This window comes from Ailuropoda melanoleuca, chromosome 13, assembly GCF_002007445.2.
Source record: "Ailuropoda melanoleuca isolate Jingjing chromosome 13, ASM200744v2, whole genome shotgun sequence".
Lineage (NCBI taxonomy): Eukaryota > Metazoa > Chordata > Mammalia > Carnivora > Ursidae > Ailuropoda > Ailuropoda melanoleuca.
In genome coordinates this window covers 51,295,590-51,309,967 of record NC_048230.1, presented here as the reverse complement: position 1 = coordinate 51,309,967, position 14,378 = coordinate 51,295,590, and the positions used below count along the sequence as shown (strand labels likewise).

Here is a 14,378-nt window from a genome sequence, read left to right as displayed (position 1 = left end):
TAAGGGACATAGACCGGGGAGGCGTCCGCAGGAATTCATGTGCTCTTCCTCCATGAAGGGACACAGAGGCCCACTTTCCCCAGCAAGACACATGCAGCCACGTGTGTGTGAGGTTTCTCCCAGGGAAGCTAGTTAGAAATGCAGAGATGTGTCCTGGAGATGGTCTGTGTCGGGATAGGTCGCTGTCCTCCAGGAAAGCGCAGACCCGCAGCTGTAGCCCATAGCGGTTGACGGTTGGGTGCCCAGTCCTGTGCTGCGCTCCCTGCACCATCGCCCTGAATTCCTGCCTCATCTGGACCATGCTGGGAGTTCAGTTTACTGCCCATTGAACAGATGCAGTAACTGAGGTCGAGAATCCACGGGTGTGTCTGGGCCTTGGGACCCACAGTAGGAGGAAGAACACAGAACAAAACAGATGCTGGCCCAGATCCTTCCTCAGCGGGGTGGGCTTCCCAGGGGGGCCCTTGAAAATGCAGGATACGCCCCCCCAACCCCCCTCCCATGGGAATGACAGTGGGCAGCAGCCCAGGAGAGAGCTGAAGTGCAGCTCCGGCCTCCAGACAGGTCCTTCTGCTTTTCTGCTGGGATGGAGCCGGATCCCCCAGTTGGCCATCTTCCCGGATGCTGGAGCGGGGGTTCTCAGAGCAGGGTCCCCCCCTCCCCGGCAGCTGGGATGGAGCCTGGTTCCTCCAGTTGGCCATCTTCCCGAACGCTGGAGCGGGGGTTCTCAAAGCAGGGTTCCCCCCAGGCAGCATCTGCATCGCCTGAGAACAGGTGCGAAATGCAGGTGATGCCCCCCCCACCCCGGGAGCTCCCAAATCGGACACCAGCCGAGGGTCCCCTCGCTGCTGGAGACCCTGACGCCGGGTCATGCTGGAGAATGTCTGCTCCATTTGGGGGAAGCTCTGTGGGCTTCTTCCCTTCCGGCCCAGGGCCCTCGGTGTGCGGAGGGCACAGCACAGGCTCTGGTGGAGCGCGTCCTCCTAAGATGAACCAGCAGCGAGTGTGGAATAGATACTGGGGTCCTGGCCGCAGACTTCCCCTGAACGCCCCCCAGCTGCCGGCGGCTGTGCACGGGGCCCTTCTCCCGCACACCTGGAGGTCGGGGCCGCGAGCCCGGCCTGTATGGGAAGAAGCCCGATGCAGTTAGGAAATGGTGGGCACCCTCCCGGTTCCCAGAGCCAGGCCCTTTCAGGGTTAGCCCTCGGGCCTTCCGCGCTGGCTTGAACACAGCACTTGCCAAAGCCGGGCTCACACTCAGAAGCCGGCTAAGCCAGGGTACAGGCGGGAAGCTCCCGAGGGTTCGCAGAGCAGTGGTTGGGCTCGGGGGGAGGTCTGGGGGGTAGCTGAGCTGCCCTCCGCGTGGTGATGGAGTGGCTTCTGTGTTCTGCCCTCTGCAGTGTGGGGCTGCCTTCCAGGAGGACGACGTCATCGTGCTCAATGGCACCAAGGAGGACGTGGAAACGCTGAAGAGTCGGATGGAGGAGAGGCGGCTGAGGACGAAGCTGGGGAAGGTAACAGGGCCCTGGGGTCCACCCCTCCCCTCCCTGGAGTCTTCAGGCTGCAGGGCCAGTGGCAAACCCCCGAACTGCACGGCTGGGGGCGGCTTTCGGGCGTGCAGTGATTGAGGCGCTTTTTACAACCTCGAAGGGCCTGGGCCCTAGAAGGGTTCCAGTCAGGGCTCACTGTGGGGCACAGTGGTTCTGCCCTCCTCCACTCAGCTGCTTCATCCTGTTGTGGGGCTGGTGACAGCACCTGCGTGGGGCGGGCGTGCTCAGGAGGGTAACCAAGATCGCGCCCCGATGCGGCCGAGGGAGGGGCAGCCGCCACCGCCGCTGCTGCGCTGCGCTGACTTTAAGAGTATGTCCTGGGTGTATAAAGCTTGTACAGTCAAAGTGGAAAGCACATCTGGAGAGCCTCTGCTGCCCATGTCTGAATGTCCTGGGGGTCCCCTGGAGATCCGGGGGGCCCGGGAGCCTGCGATCCCCACCCATTGCTGAGGCACCTCAGGTAGCGAGGGGCTAAGCAGCCTTCCCACTACTGGGAGCCGCGCCCCGCCTTCCTGAGGCCCCCTAGCTGTGAGGGCTGCCTTGGCCCTCCGGAACAGAGGCCAGTGCCCGGACCCACGGCTGCAACCAAAGCTCCGCATGGATGCGGGACGGGAAGGCTTTGTTTTGTGGCCCTGGGTTTAGGATCCCATTAAGTGGGTTCATTGCCTCATGATTTGACATAATGACCAGGCTCAACAGTTTCTCAGCTAAGAAGTCATTCTGTGTGCCATCCATTCTGGATCCAGCAGCAAACTTTGTTATTTCTTAAGTATTTACAGGTGATCATTATGATCTTTAGTGAACAGCAAGCTTTTCATTCTTTAAAAGAAAAAAAAAAAATTAGGGGCGCCTGGCTGGCTCAGTCCATAGAGCACACGACTCTAGATCTCAGGGTTGTGAGTTCCCCACGTTGGGTATAGAGATTGTTAAAAAATCATAATAAATTTTAAAAAATAATTTTAAATTATAAAATTAAAAATAATAAAAAAGAAGTTAGGTTCAGGGTAAATGTGGGAGAAATTTTGTGATCCCAACTAAGTCAGAGGAATGCTAGAAGTATCAGAAAATTCATTTGTGTCCTGGGGACTTAAAGTTGTGGGGAAAAATAGCCTTCCTCTGTGTGGCATGCATTTACCAGTAGTGTAGTGATTAAGATTTGTCAGTTATGTGTTTTTTAATCACCATAGAAGAAAGAGCAGGACCCTATCCCCTGGAATATAAGTGCACTCATTCTCCGTTGCTTTTCTAAAGGACTGATTTTGTTATCGTATGAAAAAAAAAAAAAAAAAAAAGCTTGAGATATTTTTAACAGTTATCAAAAAGGATCTGCTTGTTTTTCCTTGCTGTCATTGATCTAACTCCGTTGTTAAAAAGCATGAAGGGGGAAAAATGTGTTTCAGAGGAAGCTCCTGGTGTCCATATGGTCATTAACGGTGCCACTCTGGTGAGTCGTAGCCAGGCCCAGAGTTCCTCCCGAGGTGTTCAAAGCCCAGTGGGGCCCACACACCCCTCTCCGCAAAATACTCACTGCAGCTTCTGGGAATGCCTCTTAGCTACTGCTACCAGGACACCAAAATATTTCCCAAATACGCTGTCAGCCGAAGACAGGACATGGCGTTTCCTCTCTAACTTCTTACTGCCCTTGCTTTTTATAGAACCTCAGTTGTGCATGAAAGGCTTCGAAATCCACAGCTGTCTCGTTCTCATGGATTTGAGTGTATGCCTTGCGTGTGTGAAACAGGCAGTTTTTCCCTTGTGTACAAGCATTGTAAGTCACTCTGCATGTCTGTGTTACAGGTTCAAGGCCAGTGCCTGAGGAAGGTCTGGTCCCCATATTTTCCAGTGATGGCAGCCTGCTGCAATAATTAGGCCGTGTGTCTTTAGCGCCTTTTGGATACATAGGAAAGTGCGAGTTAAATTCTCGGAATAAACATCCTTTTATCTGTGCTCTGACTGAATCCGTTCCAACACAGCCGTGTGATTTTAAAATGGTTAATTTCATTTCTTACATTTTTGCTGACCAATGTAAGTATTATGAGTGACAGAACTCTAGTGCCTAAAAACCTAACAGGAGTAATCCAGAGTTTTGGAGAATTCTCTAAAGTGTCCTTCAGCCTAGTGTCAAGTTCTTTTTTTTTTTAAGTTTATTATTTCTTAGTAAACTCTACCCCCAGCGTGGGGCTCGAACCCATGACCCCATGATCAAGAGTTGCACTCTCTTCAACTGAGCCAGCCAGGCGTCCCTAGCCTCAAGTCTGAGAGCAGTTTGACAGCTCTGAACAGAGTGACTGGAGTGGGTTAGAGTCGGTACATTCTTGTGCTGGCTGGACTTCAGGTGTCCATCTGGACTTCGTTACGTGTTGAACTGCTCTTTGTACACGAGTCATCAGTAACATGGTTATCACTGAAATCTGGCATCTTCATTTAAGATTTCTATGAATGTGGTTTTTGGAATATAAATAGAGAACCGGGTGGATCTCTCCAGCTATATTCCTGAGCGAGCAGAAGTGCGTAACTGGAAACACATGCCAAGGGTCGGGGTTTAGCACCTCCTTGGATGAACTGCATCACCCTATCAGCGGGGCCCCCCGGACAGCGGCAGCCACACTCACACTGGAATAGAGTGCAAGCACATCTCCGGTTTGCTCTTTCTTTTTACAGAAAGCAAAGAAACCCAAGGTGCCAGAGTCTGTCTCAAAGCCAGGTGTCAGTGAAGGTAAGACACTCAAAGAGGTCCTTATTTCAGCAAAAATAAGGCTGTGGAGCTGTTTCTTTCAAAAGTTCCTGCTTTATCGCTTTGTTTTTGTTTGACTCCCCTTTTTTTTTTTTTTTTTTAACAGAATCTCCAGGGCCATCAAAAATTAAGACAGGGAAGCCTGAGGAAACCAACCTTGATTCTAAAGAGAAGAAAGCCAGCTCAGCTCCCAAAAGTGCGGGTGGGTCCTACTGAGACCACGGGGAGCTGTTTAGAGGGCTGCTAAACCAGGTGGTGATGTCACAGCTTTATTGAGGTGAATTCGAGTGAATTCGAAAGCTCAGGCTCATCCTGAGTCATGTTTCTCAGTAGCTCACTGAGCTCTCGGAGGCCCAGAAACAGGCACTCTACCCCACAGCTGGCTTGAAGGAGCCTGGGCATAGATGCTGATTGTTGTTTGTTGAGTGTGCGTTTGGTGCCAAGCTACCAAGGCTGCACAGGGAGCTGGACTCTCACTTACTGCGGAGACTGGTGAGCGGCCTGAGTCTCGGGGCGGTGGGCGGGAATGTTCTCTATCCCGTTAAGGCTGGGGTTTTATGTGCACCACGTGTGGCACTCAGAGCCAGCCTTCCCTTTTCCCACCTCTTGGCCAAGTGTCAGAGGGCTGTTTGACACATAGCCCAGAACTCAGTGCATTTCTCCTCACTGCCTTTAGCTCAAAGAAAATACTTACTTCACAAAAAGGAAACACAGGTTTATTATTAGATAAAAGGAAATGTAATCTTATGAGTGGCACCCACAATGCTTAATGGGTTCCAGTCCCCACCCTACACGGAGTGGCCACCTGGCCTGGGGTAGGTGACCCGGCCTCCTGGTACTTCTTCTCCTGCTCCTGTGAGACAGGCTGATAGCAGCCCTCATGAGGACGATCTGACCCACAGCATTCACAGGGCTGGGCCCGGAGTGGAGAATATAGCAAACAGTTACTGGTGTGGGTTTCGACGATAGACGCTAATGAGTAGCTTCATCTGTTTTTAGGAGTTGGCCATTGAGATGATGTACTTTGACATTTATCCCAAGAAAGGAGGAGGAAAATTCCTGAGATTAACGGACTTTTGTTCATTTTTAAGAATGTGATATCTGGAGTGACCTGTAGGCCCAACCTTAAAGTACTTGGCTTTTCGTTCTTCCAGCAGCAAATGGGAGCTCGTCTGGAAAAGTCGGGAAGCCTCCGTGTGGAGCCACAAAGAGGTCCATTGCCGACAGCGAAGAATCGGAAGCTTACAAGTCCCTTTTCACGACTCATAGCTCCGCCAAGCGCTCCAAGGAGGAGTCAGCCCACTGGGTCACCCACACGTCCTACTGCTTCTGAAGCCCGAGCTGCGCTGCTCGTGACGCAGGCGGCGTGGGCATTACTGGGCCCTGTCCTCTGCTAGCTCTCCGTTTGCGCCGAGTCATAAAGTCGTGCTCCCAAACCCCGGAGATGGTGTGGTCGCTCTTGCTTGTGAGGTGTGCGGGTTCCCACGGTGACGTGCTGGACCCTGCCCGCCCCCTCCCACAGGCTCATCCCCTCCTCACGGCTCAGTAAGATGCATTGGCTGCACTTCCTATGCTCGAAATAAAGACTCCAGATTCCCTGGGGTGTGCGGTTGGCCCATTTTGCCTAAAATTTTCGTGATTTTGCTGCCAACAGTGAAACAGGCCAGGCGAAACTGTACATCAGAAAGTGAGCTTTAAATGCGCTCTGCCCGTGCGTCTGTCTGTCTGCGGGCCCTGCCCCGCCCCCAGCGGAGCTGTGGCCTCGCCAGTCGAGTATTTAGGGAGCTTCCTTTATTTTATCACTTTCAAGATGAAAGCCTTTTGTTGGGCACCTGAGGGTTTGATATAAAAATAAAGCAAGTCTGCCCTTTCTCTCATCTGTATTTTTCTCTCTTCCGTAATGTTTTAGTAAGAAAATGACAGCTTCTCCACTGATGGCAGTCAGAGCGTTTCCATGTTATGCGTTCCCTTTTCTCTCAGGTGAAGGGAATTCTGTGTGAAATTGGTGTCTGTTACCTGTCCGTAATGTGTGCTGATGTCAGACATTGAAATGTCCCCTGGGTCGGCGAATTAAGAGCCGGGAATACCCCACGTCAGCACGGCTTTCTGGAGCCGGTTGTGTGTGGACGGGACTGGCTGGTTTCCATCAACACGTAAGAGAGGGAGCCCGGGAGGAGGGCCAGAGGCCTGGGTGGAAGGACCATGTCCCCATGTCCTCTGTGTCCGAGGAGTGGGAAGCTCGGCCCCAAGGCGTCTCTGTTATGAACAGAAAAGCATTTTAATTAGAATTTTATGCACATCAGTAAATTTTTGTTGTGGACTTTTCCAGAACAAACCTGAATTGCCCATTTTCTTTTCCTGACCCATTTCCTATACAGCCCGGTTAAACCATTTCCTAGGTTGCATTTTTTTACGTTAACAGCCATTATTCTGCCAACTTCAGTTTCCCTAATTGTAGCCTTTATTTTATTCTGCCGGGATTCTTTTGACTGTCTCCAGTTTTTCCCCGTGACCCAGTCACAGTGTCCCTAGCATCAAAACTTGAGCAGCTCAGCCCGCCTGCTTCCTCTCAAGGTCCCCTCCAAGCTTGGCATGTCACCCCTTCCCCGCCCTTGCACCCCCGGCAGCCAGGCCAGCGCCTCAGCCTCTCACCCCACCTCTGCCCTACCTGCGCCTTCCCCCCCGCCCCAGAGCCCTGCAGCCCCCGGAGGGGAGCTTGCAGTGGAGATGCCCTCCAGCCTTTCGTGTCTAGCAAGGCATCAAGTCCTCGGAGGCCCGAGGAGCGACACTTGTCCTTCAGGTGGTGGACAGTGTTTGCCCGGGTCCCCCCCGGGCCTGGTTGGACGCCCAGGACACGGGAGAAGCAGGGCAGTGATGGCTCTGAGCTGCCACTGTGTTGCGGGCCTCCCTGAAGAGCTGAGCCCTTGATGGGCTTCGTCTCCTGGGGCTCACGGACCCACAGAGAGGGGCTGGCGAGCACCTCCCTCCTTGCGGCACTGCGCACGTGGTCACAACTCATGTCAGGTCAGAGCCGAGCCGTCTCCTGCAGCAACCTGCCAGGTGGGTAAGTCGGGAAGCCGAACCAAGCTTCCCCCGGGCCGCCCCGGCGGGTGTGGGCCGGAGAAGGCGGAGCGCCCGCGGGCTCCTGCCGCCTCTGCCCTCCCCGCAGGGCCTGATCCGCTCTGCGAGCCGGGAGGGACACGGGAGGGCCAGCGCTCCCACACGCGGCTGTTCACGGTCTTTCATTTCCAAGAAGTAAAACGACTGAGGAGATTGCCGCTCAACGCCGTGAACCCGTTCTTGCCTTTTGACCCAGAGAGCGTCTTGGCGCAAAGATCTTTCTGCTGCTTCCCTGCTTTTCCACCTGCCCTCCTTCTGTTGAAAAGCGCTTTAGACTTTTGAACACAATATAAACCCAAACAGTGTGATTCCTGTCATGAAATGTATGTCAGCATTAATAACTAACAGCAATCCGGTGGGACGAAATTTCCCGAGCGTTCCCGTTGGGCGGGGTCATCTGTGTACATGAAGTCTGGGCCCCTCACTGCATCGCACCATGACCACCTCATTTTAGGGCACTACTGGGGGGGTGACTTAAAATACAGGGTACGCTCAGACACGGGGCCGCCCCAAAATGTTCTGCAGCCATAGCTCGACAACCGGGCCGACTCTCCCACAACAGCCACGTGAGTCCCCACAAGAGTCTCCGGTCCAAGGATGAGCCCCCAAGGCTCACGGGGCACCCCCTCTAGCACGTGGGAGAGAGACAGCCAGCTGCTTCCCAAAGGAGCAGCTACGAAGGAGCCCCTCGTGAGGAACGGGTGTACTTAACCGTCCACTTTTCTAGTCAGCCCTTTGGATTTGCACCCCTGCGAGCCCCGCTCGGACCACCTCCTGCAGGAAGTCCTCCGCCTTTCCGTGAGCCGTGCGTGTGGAGGAGTCGCTTTCCCCTGTGGTTTCGAGCAGTCCTACGAAACTTCTTGCTCAATGCCAGAGCTCAACACAGTTCGAGGCACAGGGAGGGCCCCCAGTGGATCCTTGATGATAGCAGAACATTTCATTCCTAGGGACAGACTCTGTGAATCAAATGATACGGGGGAACCAGGTATAAGCCGCTTTGTGTTCCGAGACTCTTTCAGTTTGGTGTCATTTTTAAAACTGATGGTTTCGCGCACACTGGCCAGTGAGCCCTGGCTTTACTCCCGGCTTTGGCTTCGGTTGCCCTACAGGCTGGGTCCTTCCCCCTTCAGGGTCTTCACACTTGCAGATGTCAGCAGCCCCCCTTTTACCCAGCCACCTCTTCATCACCCCTCAAACTACCCGAATGTATTTTTCGGGAAAGCCTCCCTACATAACCTAACCTAGAGTCGTCCCCTTGTTCTACTCTCTTACTCTGTTCTTATCACAATTTTAATCAAGTAATTTATACCCTTAATGCAGGCACTGCACACTCAGGGACGATCAGTGAGTGGAGGTGGGAGGCGAGAGGGAGTGGTGGGGACTGAGGAGAGCGCGGCCACCCAGAGGGCCTATTTGGCTCCAGCAGAGAACAGCCCAGTGTGATCAGATCATCCCTATTTTCAAAGGATCCAAAAATCTTGGTTTTAAAAGTTGAGTCCCTCCCAGCATCTAAATACCGCCAAGTAATCCTGTTTAGGAAAAATGCGGGCCAAGCCAAACACACCAGTGGTTCCAATCTGTGGCCTCTGGTTTCCTCTGTCTCGCACTTGGCTCTCCGTCCCGCAGGGGCATGTGTGGATCCGCCCTGCTCACCATCATGTCTGGATTCAACAGGCAAGAAACAGAAAGAGGTGATGGCCTCTCCCGGTAGAGCCCGGGGGTCAGAAAGAATGTTCTGGCAGGGAGCTGGCGTCCCACAGGCCTATCCTCCCGCTCTTCCTGCTCACTGGACATTTCTCCACCTCCCTTTAAGCCTTGCTCCCGGTCGACCACCCTCCAGCCCGAAGTCATCACAGTGGGCTCTGTGACATCACCAACGGCCCGGCCCTAGGCACCCAGTCTCCAGGTGAGCAGGCAAACAGACCCACCATGAGCAACTTCGTCCCCCATCTCGGCTCACCATGCGGACGCTGACATGGTTCTTGTTCTTGCCTCTGTGCCTCTCCTGCGGCTATGCCTTTATGTTTTCTCCTCTGAGAGAGAAAGTCAAAGAACCCCAGGGGAAGGTGCCTTGCGGAGGGCACTTTCGGATCAGGCAGAATCTGCCCGAACATACCCAAGGCTGGCTTGGGAGCAAATGGCTCTGGCTTTTTTTTGTTGTTGTACTGTATGTGATACTTAAGTTTCGAGGAGATAGTGAGAAGAGTAAGGTAAGGACGGCTCCCTTTCTTACCCCGCACTGATTCCGTCTCAGACGTGTCAGGCTCGGAGAGACGGGTGTTCTCGTCCTTAGAGGTGGGGCGGTTCAGTAGAACAAAGGAGGATGTGAGGCACCTAGCTGGTGGTCCCATGACACACGGGCACATTCATTTCCTGACATGTCCTCAGGGAAGAGGACGGTCCCCAGACCCTCAGGGGTCGGGGCTAAGGGTTGAAGATGACCTTCCGTTGATTGGCTTGATATTTATCCTATTAAATGGGTTTTTTTCTAATGAAGGAGAGATTCGAGAACTTGGTGTGTCTCAGGTCAAAATTATTCACAGAGACAGATTCACTGCCCCGATTCTTAATTTCCCTAGAAAAAAACTCTTTATTTCTTGTTTCGTTGTTGTTGTTGTTGAAATTCATTATTTTTTTACAAGTCGCTGGACCGAATGGAAATGATTATCGTTATCCCAGGTAAGGGGAAAGACCTGTCGTGAAGGGATAAAGGTGTAAAGAAGTAACAACTCCTCCCTGAAGTGGCTGAACAAGCCTCAGACGGGGAAAGGGAGAGAAATACGGCATGTTCTCTGCTATCCATTCCCAACACTTCATGACACTGTGTCGAAACTGATAGAGCAGGGGTGGGCAAACCTTTTCTGGAGCCACTTTCAGCTTTGCAGCACATACAGTCTCTGTTGCAACGACTCAACTCTGCCGTTTTAGCTTGAAAGCAGCCTTATGTAATGTGCAAATAAACGAGCAAGGCTGTGTTCCAATAAAACTTTATTTACAAAAACAACTGGTGGGCTAGACTGGGCCCTAGTTTGCCAATCCCCGGACTAGAGTGCAATGCTAGAAACATCTTTTCTTAGGGGAGCCTGACTCTTCGGAACTGTGTCAAAACCAGTAAAGGCAACAATATCATTCACCCTGACTCTCTTTCTTGACAGGAGCAGAATCCTTCCGCCCTTCGAGGCTGTTCATATCGCTCTCCACTAAGGAAAAAACAAAATGCTTCCCCCAACAAAGACTATGCATTCAATACCTTAACCCAACTGGAGATGGACCTTGTGAAATTCGTGTCCAAGGTGCGGAATCTGAAAGTCATCATAGCAACCAGCAGTAACCTCAGGCTTCAGAACTTGGGGGCACCTGGAGACCCACAAAATAATATTACCATCTATGAGGTATGGGGTGAAGAAGACTCTGAATGAGTGGATTTGAGTGTCAGAGTAGGAGAGACAAAGTTGAGTGTTGACAAACCATATGCAACCCAATAAAACTATTCTGAAGAAAAAGAATTCTCGAAGTTGACACCTTTTTTTTTTTCTTCCTCTTTTTTTTAATCTGGAAGGAAAAATAAATGTGAGGCCAGTAACCACAGCAGATACTCTTTCGTTTTTGCCTTCCTCACCTCCCCTAGAGCAGTGAATGGTGAGAAGAGCACACACAGCAACATAGTAAGGGAGGTGGCCTCCTCGGGCTATGGCGCCCAGGCCCCCGGAGGACGATTAGGCTTAGGAAATTTGGGATAAGATGCGGATACCATATTCATAGTAGTTATCTTTGTGGTAGCTATTTGTGCAAAAGATGGAACCAATTTTTATCTTTATAATTTATTTCAAAGGCCGACTTTAATTATAGGTTTAAAAGAAAATGATTGAATTAAGAGGGTGTGTGTCGTGTGTGTGCATGTGCACATGTGCGAATGTCAGGGAATGGTGGATTCTAGAAACATTTGATTTTCTTCTCACCAGAACAGTCTTTTTATTCATTCTGTCTCACGGTTGACATGTATTGGCTTCTTCTTCTCCAAATGTGTAGTTAGATTAAGAAATAGAGAACCGATCTGTATTTTCAATGGGATTTGGGTACAGGTGAGCTAACCAGGGCTTCGCAAAGTAGTTGATATGAATATTTATAATACTTATTGAAAATAGGGACATTTTGGCATGTTAGTGTGGCTGATGGGAGCTACACATACCCGAGGCTGTTAAATTCGCTTTACTGACCCCCAATTGAGGCCAGCAGTCAGTTCTACAGACACAGAAGTGCAGGCCTGGGGGAGAAGCGAGTGAGGAAGACAATGGAAGGTCCCTATTTCTACTTCAGTCCAAATTAATGTGTGCCTGGCAGAGGAGTTCTGAATCTCCATCCGTGAATCCCCACTATTCGGGCAAAGTCTTCCAGGCTCTGTCCTGGGCGTGTGGGAGTCAGACCTCAGACCAAAGCCGCCTGCCTGTCTCTTCCCATCTTGTCACTCCTGAACACTTGACTCTTTGTCTTGGCTTAACAGGATGGGAAAAAAATGGAAGGAGCGGAGTTGTGCTTTCAGTATTCTGAAAAGTTCAAGCAAATGGGACTATACGAACTGTTTTCACAGCACACTCTGAGGACGTTCCAAGAGACAAAAAATATTTCGGGTGTAACCTGTGATCTCAACATGGCCCAGATTTTAGATGAATGGAGATCATCTAAAAGGCCAGGGGTCAACAAACCATGGCTCACGGGCCAAATCCAGCCTGCTGCCCGTTTTGACACCACCCACAAGCTATTCATGGTTTTTATATTTTTAAATGGTTGAGAAAAGAGGAGTAATATTTCATGACGTGAAAGTTACATGAAACTCAAACTTTGGTGTCCTTAACCTTTAATGGCACAAGGCCACGCGCGTTCACTTCCATGTTGCCTGTGGCTGCTTCTGTGCTCATGGGCAGGATTGAGTTACCGCAACACAAACCCTACGGCCCACAGAGCTGGAACTATTTACCGACGGGCCCTTTACAGGAAGTTTGCCAGCCCCTAGTTTATGCTAATCTTACTTACATGTTAACAACCAGGGAGAATGTTCCAGAAACGCAGATCTATTCAGCTGTAAACTTCACAAACCTCTCACATTTGTCTTCTAGGGTAACATGTAATTTTATAAATCACATTTTTTGTAGTCCTGTCCAGGTCATGAGCAATGGAAGATGGGGACAGTAAGAAAAGGCAAAACCTCACAATTCCTTAGAGCAGTTGACCGAGGATATGCATTAGAACGGAATCTGCTGTGCGTTTGGATGTAGCAATTTCTATAAAATAGTGTCCCAGAGTCTTTGCCTAGCCTCACACAGAGCTTTGCAGACCACAGTTTGGCCTCGGCAACAGTGTTTTCTTAACTCAGTCAATTTCATGCAATATTTTCATGCAAAATGTGTTCGAATCGGGGTCTAGGGCTTCAGAACGCTACTGAACTCTGCTGTTCTAACATAAACTCAGTTCCTCATGTCATCACCCTCTGTGGTTTCAGAAGAGCAGTTGACAGGCCACCAGTAACTGCTGGCTCCCTTTGGTCACCTGGGGCGGGGTGGGGGGTGGCAATCACAGTGGTTGCTCCCTCGAGGCCGGCAGGAGGGGTAAGACCCCAGTCTCACAGGATGTAAGGTGATCGCAGGAGTGACAGCTGTCACACCAGCTACCAGTTAGAAACAAGTCCATCCAGGGGCAGGGGGGGTTACACCCAGTGTGAGCGCCAGGTCTGGGGCCCCCGCCAGACCCTGCTGCCGAGAGGGAGGCCACTCTGATGAGAAGCGACAGGGACTAACGAAGAAGTGGGAGGACCATCGGTGCCCTGCTTGGCACGGTCATCTGCAAGGCCTTTCTCCTGGATCTGGGCACAGGTGGGGGACAGAACCCTGGGGGTCCCCGGGGGGGCATGCAGCCCTGTGGAGTCAATCTCTCTCTTGAACGATGCGACAGAGCGGTCACTCCCCTGTTCGCAGCGTGTCCTATGAAGCTCCGTCCTAGCCCAGACACCCTCCCCGTGGTCTCTCGGTCACACCACAGCGACAACATGGGTTCTAGCAACAACCTGTGGCCGGGAAGAGACCCCCCCAGTCGGGTGAGACCACAGCCCCAGCTAACACTCGGATTTCAGCCTGGTGAGGCCCTGAGCAGGGGAGCCCACTCCCCAGACTCATGCTCCCGACCCATGGAAACTGGGAGATAATAAATGCATGGGGCTTTAAGCCACTAAGTTTGTGGTAACTTATGACACAGAAAAAGGAAAAAGTAACACCGCTCACGGATACACACAAACGTGCCAGATCTCTCCACCACCTGCTTCTGATGCCTGGGACGCCGTGTCCACCTTCCCTCTGACCCGGGCTTCTGATGCCTGGGACGCCGCGTCCACCTTCCCTCTGACCCGGGCTTCTGATGCCTGGGACGCCGCGTCCACCTTCCCTCTGACCCGGGCATCGGCCTCTGGATCCGAGAAGTGGGACCAGAAGAATATCGACAAACGATCAAGAATGGGGATATCTGGGGCGCCTGGGTGGCTCAGTGGCCTTCCGCTCAGGTCATGATCCCCGGGTCCTGGGATCAAGCCCCCCATCGGTCTCCCTGCTCAGCGGGGAGCCTGCTTCTCCTTCTCCCTCTGCCATTTTCTCTTTCACTCTCTCACATAAATAAAATCTTAAAAAAAAAAAAAAGCGGGGGGGATATCTTGTTCCTTAAAAGCAGAGGTTACAAACTGTTGGCTTAGGGAGCAAAGCTCTCCCTACCCCTGCCACATTTACCTGGCCCACAGTCCTTTTTTAACTTTTTACTTTAAAAGGAGGATAGACAGACAAGAAGTTGGAAAGGTAGAACAGAGAATCGGGGCGCCTGAGTGGCACAGCGGTTAAGCGTCTGCCTTCAGCTCAGGGCGTGATCCCGGCGTTATGGGATCGAGCCCCACATCAGGCTCCTCTGCTGTGAGCCTGCTTCTTCCTCTCCCACTCCCC

At 51.9% G+C, this 14,378-nt stretch overlaps 2 protein-coding genes across 3 annotated transcripts in view; both read left to right on the top strand.

The window, feature by feature from the left end:
- The window catches only part of RTF2 (replication termination factor 2), a 40,932-nt gene extending 34,776 nt beyond the window's left edge, over nt 1-6,156 (top strand). The window contains exons 7-9 of one of the 2 annotated variants that reach the window (XM_011227468.3): nt 4,212-4,266; nt 4,391-4,486; nt 5,442-6,156. In XM_011227468.3, the coding sequence (XP_011225770.1) occupies nt 4,212-4,266; nt 4,391-4,486; nt 5,442-5,617 (327 nt within the window). In that variant the 3' untranslated portion in view covers nt 5,618-6,156. Of the gene's footprint in view, nt 1-4,211; nt 4,267-4,390; nt 4,487-5,438 lie in introns of both variants that reach the window. The other variant, XM_002921208.4, reaches the window with a different exon arrangement.
- Nucleotides 6,157-6,312: 156 nt separating this feature from the next.
- LOC100470610 (protein FAM209A) lies at nt 6,313-11,164 on the top strand. The gene is made up of 2 exons (XM_002921215.4): nt 6,313-9,614; nt 10,560-11,164. Exons 1-2 carry the CDS (start codon nt 9,366-9,368, stop codon nt 10,821-10,823), a joined length of 513 nt encoding a protein of 170 aa, XP_002921261.1. The 5' UTR covers nt 6,313-9,365; the 3' UTR covers nt 10,824-11,164.
- The last annotated feature ends 3,214 nt before the right edge of the window (nt 11,165-14,378 follow it).